Source organism: Lotus japonicus, chromosome 4 (assembly GCF_012489685.1).
Source record: "Lotus japonicus ecotype B-129 chromosome 4, LjGifu_v1.2".
Lineage (NCBI taxonomy): Eukaryota > Viridiplantae > Streptophyta > Magnoliopsida > Fabales > Fabaceae > Lotus > Lotus japonicus.
Window position 1 is genome coordinate 20,377,412 of NC_080044.1, and position 7,763 is coordinate 20,385,174.

At 34.8% G+C, this 7,763-nt stretch overlaps 1 protein-coding gene across 8 annotated transcripts; it reads left to right on the forward strand.

Annotated features, from left to right (window-relative positions):
• On the forward strand, positions 1-7,763 carry LOC130710911 (uncharacterized). Of its 8 annotated transcripts, none has more exons than XM_057560299.1 (5): positions 1-928; positions 1,302-1,356; positions 2,066-2,647; positions 3,112-3,296; positions 4,770-7,763. In XM_057560299.1, exon 5 carries the CDS (start codon positions 6,748-6,750, stop codon positions 7,624-7,626), a length of 879 nt encoding a protein of 292 aa, XP_057416282.1. In that variant the 5' UTR covers positions 1-928; positions 1,302-1,356; positions 2,066-2,647; positions 3,112-3,296; positions 4,770-6,747; the 3' UTR covers positions 7,627-7,763. The 8 variants fall into 8 exon arrangements, 7 of the variants coding, with proteins under 7 accessions (XP_057416282.1, XP_057416284.1, XP_057416285.1 ...); XM_057560301.1 differs by having other exon boundaries at positions 2,552-2,647; XM_057560302.1 differs by having other exon boundaries at positions 2,557-2,647.

The following is a 7,763-nucleotide window of genomic DNA, read 5'->3' on the forward strand; positions in this document are numbered from 1 at the left end:
CTTACTAATATCAAACCTGGAGTCAATTCAAGATAGCTGACCCTATTTGGACTAGCACATATATTCGGGTTGGGTTGGAACAAATCTACTACACTTTAAAAGAGACTCAAGAAATCACTATTTCTAAAAGAACTTTCAATCTCAGCCGTCCAATTGACCCTCTCTCCATTGTCACTCTTTAATCTTGGCCCCTCACTTGTGAGACTTTTTTCCGCCTCTATTCTACTCTACTCGAGCGTATGGGATGAAGGTGAGGAGTGTTTCCCTGTTAAGCGTTCGTGAGTTATCGTCATGCCTGCACGCCCTGTCCCTGTCGTGTAACTGTAGTTGGATTGCAAGAGTGAATAGCTGTGGAAGTTGCCAGGACCAGGAAGGGGATGAGGTCACTGATTGCGTTGAAGGGGTTCTGGCACATCACCTTTTCCATTCAAAATATCTCTCTCACGCACTCTCCCACCCTTTTTCTCTCATTTTAGGTTTTCCTGTTGACCAGGATTTGGTGTTTGATTTGTTCAGAATGTGTTGTCCGAAGGAGGAGAATAGATGTGTATCAGAAGCCATGTCAGGTTAGTACCAGAGGTTTGGTATGTATAGTTGTCAAGCAGGTTTGCTTTTGATTCTGAAACTCAACTCAATTCAATTTAACTAGATTTAATTAAATTTTTGAAATGCTCAAATGTTTCTCACTTTCACTTGTCTATAAATACTGCTATCTTCTGTTCTTCTTGGTGTTCTTGCTCTGGGCAATTTTCTTTTTCTTATCTCCCCTTTTGTACAGAGAATTGTTGATTTGCTTATCTCCCCTTTCGTATAGAGAATTGTTGATTGTTGTTACTTATGGCTTATACTGCTGGTCCTTTCCATCCCCTTTGTAGCTTATGCACAGGTTATTACTTTTCTTGAAGAAGTGCTACGTCCTTGCTTCCAGGTAGGTTTTTCTATGTCTTCTTTGGTTATATTGCTTTCATTGGTTGTAAAGGGTGATCTTGAGGTTTTATGTCCAGTTTTGGAAGTTGTGATCTCAGAAATCAGTGTGTGTAATTGTGTATAGTAAAACCTGATATTTAAAATTGAAAAAATTGCAAAATAGGTTAATATGTTTGTTTTCATTTAGGGTGTAGTTTTAATTTGGATATTATTGTATCTGTTATATTATTTTTAGATTTTGTAATTGGCATATATTTGTTTGCCATAAACAATTTAAAATGTAAAATTAGTGAATGCCATGAAAAATGGGTGCTAAAAGTTATCTTTTTAAACATATTTATGATCAAGCTTCCACCATTTTAATTGGCTTCCAGCTTTCTCTGTCTTTGTGAAGAAGCTATTATGGATAAGCTAAGAACTCATTTACGGGTGAGACACTCAATTCCATTGCCTTTGACTAACTGAAACTTGGTTGGTTTATGTGTGTTTGTTTTCTTTGTTGGGGCCATTTTCTATAGATTGTGAACATAGGAGGAGGAACAAAATTACCACCTAAAATCACTTGCGTGGTGTGGGACCACTGGAAAAAGATTTGTTTTGCATTTGTTTTTGACAAATTGTGCTGATGTTTTTGCTACTTCTCATTGTTTGTGGAAAATGTTGAATTCTATAGCCAGGTGAGTGGGTGGACATGGTGATAAGAAAGTTATAGAAGGTGTGTAAGTTATGATTAAGGAACATGATAATTGAACTATTTCAACCTGTTATTGATAAAAAGAATCATATTTTCATGGACCAGGTTGGGACTAAGTACTTCTCATTATGGATAGACAATTGTCTATTAGAATTTTGTGCGTAGCACTTCTTACCAAGTGAATGATTTGCAATATATTTTACTTCTCATGTGCTTTCCTCAGTTTCCTGTATTCTATATTAGTAAATTTTGGCAGCACTACTGTGTTGATCCTTTTCACAAAAATGTTGATATGTTGAGCAATACTTAGGTGAGTTAAAGTACAAGTAATTAGCTGAATCACTTTGTCATTTTATTTTGGAGAAACATGCTACTAATAATAGGAGTATTTTGTTCCTGTATTCATATTGTTTTGCATTTTTATTGACTTTTTTTATTTCACAGGACCCTTGAAATCCAAGTTAAGAATTGTGGGTTTGCTTTTGTTTTGTGTTACAAGAATACGTACAGCAACTGTTCAATTTGCAAATCCAAAGAATTCACTTGACCATTCTTCTTCTTCACAAGTAATTTCTTAGATGAAAGTGCAGCTTAGAGGCTTAAAGTTATAACTTTAAGTACCATAGTTCTTAGGCCCAAGTGTAACGTTAAGTGTCATGTTTCTCTTCCCAAATCGACATCGTGGTAGATGAAAAAAATTCTGAAATCGTTGATGACTTTTGACATTTGAATTCATTGTGCTGAAGTGCATTTAAAATGCTTTTTACTGTTTGTATTATTGATAGTTCGAAAGATTTGAATAAGCACGTGATCTGTTACTTTGAGTGTAGTTTCTTTAACAGGGAGCCACATGAAGTTTTTGGCAATGTGGAACTTCTCATTCCAATTGGTGCCTGAATTCAACCTATTTGATTTGATGGAACCTTTCAGTGCAGATTAAACTAGAAACTGCTGAGGAGTGAACTTCGTTTACAGAAAACTGAATGGACAGGAAAAACTCAAGAATCGTGAGAAAGAAGTTTTGGTGTAAGTATCAAAAGTGTGTTTTTCAATTGGTATTAGTTGTGGCTAAAAAGACAAGGGTGGGAGAGGTGGGTAATGAAAGTTTTGGGTTCAAGAATCAATCAGTCATTTGATCCTTCAAAAAAAGTATTGACTGTGTCCTAATTTTGTGACTCGCCTATGTATTTCCTCTGAAATGTATTTACTATTTAGCATCATTTTCTTTTAGTTCCAATATGTAATGCTATTGATTCTTTAATAATTTCGGATTGAAAGCTCCAAATTAGAGAGAGCAAATTATAACCCAGTTGATTTTTCAACAGTCATTTCCAAAGCTTAATATTTCCCTAACTCTTTCAAATTCTTCTATTCCCTATTTTCTGCCACACACATGAGTGCTCCATGATGGTAGCATATCTCATCAGTTATATAAACACAGGTTTGTGAGATTGTTTATCATTACTAATTTCTTTGTTTATGTTATGCAGAATGTGAGATTGATTGATTGCTTTAAAGAAGTCAATTTATGAGACTGGACATTCAAGGGAGTTCAAGTGATTTGGTTACCGAGGTATATGGACTATGGAATGGATGCCATCATAGAGCAGTGAAGAGGAAAAGAAGTAGGAACAAACTTCTAGCAGAGATAGAATCAGATGTTTTCTTGATCCAGGTTTCTCCTTACTCAACCTTTCACATTTTTTCTGTGAATTTAATTTACAACTATATGGAATGTTAGGTGAAATTAATCGCTTGAAGGCAATTAAGATAACTAATGGGGGGTCCGACTGCGAGGGTCATTTTTTACCAATTGCTGGGTTCAAGGTCCAGGAAAATCATGAACCTAAGTTTAAACCTGCTGGCTTTTAGAGGTTCATTACTTGATGGTTGATATGGCTTACCTGGGTATTATGTGTTAGCATTATGTAGGTCCCTTTCTTGTATATCTATGGGACCATTGAACTAAGTATTGTATTTAATTAGGTGTGATGCTAGATGTCCTATGTTACAAGTACATGTAGTGTGGTGAACTTGATATATATCTGGTATTTTGAAACCTTTTGAGAACTGTGACGTGCAGAACTGTAGTTTAAGTAACCCTATTATCAATATAAGTTGTTGTGTTTGTATTTATTGTGAAGTTCTTATTATGTTATGCTTCATTTGTCTGTTTCCCAACAAAATGCTTATAAGCAATGATTAAATCATATGTAAGCCTTATTCTGATGGTCATGGGAATAAACTTCTATCATTTCCTTCCTTTTATTTAATGATTGAATCAAGAAACTCAGATGCCAACAAATAAGCTTCTTCTGATTTAAGCAACATATAAGTAAGAGAAGAAGTCATCTTTCAGATTCTGATGTGGTTATACACTTATAATTGGTTTAATTGAAGATGGACTTGAATTGTCGTGAACCTTCAAAAAATATAAATTAATAACTTTTTCATTCAATTTCTGAGCTAAGTAAACATCAGATAAAATTTTAAAAAATCCGTTAGTTTATAGAATACTTTGTAAAACGGTGTTAATGAGCTACCTATAGTGTGTATATTCAAATATCTTTTGACTTATAATCTTAGCCTTCGTATATTTATAACAAAAACTTTAGCACTGTAATTTTAATTTTGTTCAAGTTATTTTGACAGATAAATTAAAATACAACTTTGTTATACATATGAATGTTTATAATTTGTTCATTGACCCTCATTTCATTTCAATTTTTTTTTTGTTCATTGATGCCTATGTTTCGGTTAAGCCATATTTGGGTTGTGATTATTAAAGGTTACAATAATTGGTATGTGAGTTAATTAGTTGGAGTTAAATAAATTGATTGAATAAATATGATAAATTTTAGAACTGCTTGTCCGTGCATCGCACGGAGACGGGCTAAAATCCTAGTTAAAATTAAATGCAGGCTACCATTTTCCATCCTAGCTTAGTTCAATTCTTTATGAGTTGCACGTTAAACTGGACTGGTCATGGGCCACTTTTCAGTTTACTTAAAAAAAAATTAAAGGTGTTGGATTAAATAACTATTTACCTACCACAGCAAATAGAAAAAAATAATTAAATTAAAATAGGAAAAAAGTACTAATAAGTATTTTTAGTGATAAGTTGTTTGATAACATGATTTGAGTGCAGGAAATATGTTAAATGTGTGAAAATAGCAGATTCAGATTCACCATTCACCACTGGAACGGTGCGCAACCTTCAAATCTCTCCTTACTTTCTCATTCTCGCTTTGATCGAGTTGATGCATGTTTGGCTCATTTGTTTGGCATGACTACATTGCTAAGTTCTTCATATCAAACTCTTTAGGCATCTATTTCCATAGCTTTACAAATCTCCTCATCTTGCATGTTTGGCACATTTACTACCTTTCTTTGACGGCCAAATTTTTCCTCCAATGATTTTTGGACTTTCCCCTCTCCAATATAATTAATATGTTCCCAAAAGTGGCTTTAAGTGAGAGATTGACAACTCTCAAAATATAAGGAGATCATGCGCCAAACCACAGTTTGCTGCAAAAAAAAAATTCTAAAATTTCAAAAAGATATATATGAGTAGATGAAAAGAGAGTTCATCCCTATAAATACCGAGCTCTCGTACTACTTATGTAATCTTATATATGAAATTAACATCGCTTTTTTCATATTTACTAAGCCAACAAATTTAGATAGCAAATATTGTTTCTCAAATTAATTAGGTTCTCTAAGTGAGAGAGATGTTATAATTCTCCCATGTAGTAAAATATATAGTTTTCTACCATTACCCGTAATTTCCCCTTATTATTTGAGGTTTTTCACATAAGAAATCAAAAGTAGTGGAAATAATATGGGCAATTTGGGATTTTTCTTTTGTACTTTTAACTATTAACTATTTCTAATGTCACCTACATTGGACAAAGCTAGTGTGGGAAAGAAGCCACATCATATTGACATAGCTAGGTCTATGATGAACGGCAGCAAAGCCACATGCCGAAGACCCAATGCAGTCCAATTATCTGCAAACACACGCGTCTATCCTACCGCCAGGATACGCGTCCTCCTTCACGTACCTCAAGAAAATCAAGAGAAGAATATGTCAAGATTCTCGTAATAACACTCCAATTATATATGCAAGCAACGTTAAGAGGAGACAAACCACTCGTGCACACACTATTAAAAACCTTAAACACTCACTAAAAAACCCATTGATCTTGGATTTCTTAAAGAAAAAACTTATCTTAAACGCAAATTATTGCTACGAATCTCAAACCTTTCCAACAATATACTTTATTTAATCCGATTTTGCAGTCCAAGGTCCTTGAAAATGAGACAAACCAAGCATGGGTACCAATTTTATATAATTCAAATCCAGAGGGTAGTGTACTAATGTGGCAGGCGAGTAGGCATTACTTGGTGATGACTATTTGAATTTTTTTTCTTGATTAATTTATGCCTAAAGTTAATATATGTGAGACTAATTTCTCGTTCCACAATCACTACATTATTATATAGGAAACTGATTAATGAGCTCTTTTCATTTACTAGAATTGAGAACTAATTAAACACTTAATGTCTTAATCACTTGTTTAAGGATGACGTATTGTATCACTACACAACATAGTAATGATATATACACATCTCATTTTCTCTTTCATCTCATTTTCATCTACTATTTTTTTATCTATTTCTACATTTCCTGTTACATCACAAATCATATAGTTCATTTCTCTTTCATTTCTACATAATCTCACAAGGTGGAGGTCAAATCGGTATCTCAACTAACATTATTCCTACACAACATCAACGTTATTGGTTACTGAAATCTTCTATTACCAACACACGGAGAACACTAGAGCAGGGCCAGCTATACACATCGAGGCTGAAACCCATTTCATAACCCTCGTGGCGTGTCTAATATCAACATATAATGAAGCACAATGTTGGGCATAGATGTGACAAGATAACCGAAATCGAAGGGGAACCCATTTGGGTATCACATGCTCCACACGTTGGTGTGAATGAATGAATGTGAATGACCCTATATAAAGAGAGTTATGCATTTGTTAAGAGCATTCCAAAGTTGAGCTTTTTCATTGGGGAAATTTCACAAACAATAAGGAACAATTTTAACCATGGCAAGCAAGTACCATGTTCGCTCAATTAGTCTTCCTTCTAGATCTCATCCCAGCACAATTAGAGTGGAAGAGGAGCTGAGCAAGCTCAAGAATTGGGAAGGAGCAACAACAACATCCACATCCACATCAGAATCTATTCACACTGGCTTGTCCATGCTTGAAGATTTGTACATTTCCTTGGATGATCTTCTCAACATGGCATCAACCCAGCAAGTGATTTCTCACCACCGCGGTGAGAAATGCGTGGAAGAGGTGTTGGATGGTTCAATGAGGATCTTAGATATCTGCGGCGTCATGAGGGACACCATGTCGCAAATCAAGGAAAATGTTCAAGCCCTTCATTCATCTCTTAGGAGAAGGAAAGGAGATTCAAGTGTTGAGAAAAGTGTAGCAGAATACAAATTCTTCACAAAGAAGATGAGGAAGGATGTGAACAAATTGATCACATCTTTGAAGCAAATGGATAGCAAATTTGGGGTTTCCCCACTCTTAGATCTTGATCACCACCTTGGTGCTGTGATTAGAGTGCTAAGGGAAGTGATTCTAATGAACTTGTGTGTCTTCCAATTCCTCTTGTCATTTTTGTCTTCATCAAAATCAAAGGCAACAAAATGGTTTTTGGTGGCAAAATTGATGCACAAAGGGGCCATAACATGTGAAGATAACTCAGAGAAAATCAATGAGTTGCAGAGTGTGGATGCTTCCTTAAGCACAATTCTTAATGAAGGTGCTAATGGTGAGACATTGAAGGCTGCACATGAAACATTGGAGCCTTTGGAACATGTCATTGAAAGTGTTGAGAATGGTTTGGAGAGTGTGTTTAGGCGATTGATTAAAACAAGAGCCTCCCTTTTGAACATAATCTCCTCCCAATAGAGTATTTTTTAGCTGCAATTTTTCTCCAAATACATCCGAATTTTAGGGATCTATTGAGGAATGTAAATTATTGCCTGGATGATTTTTACAAGTGTATATTGATACATTGAAAATGCAAAGAATATTTTTATGATCTA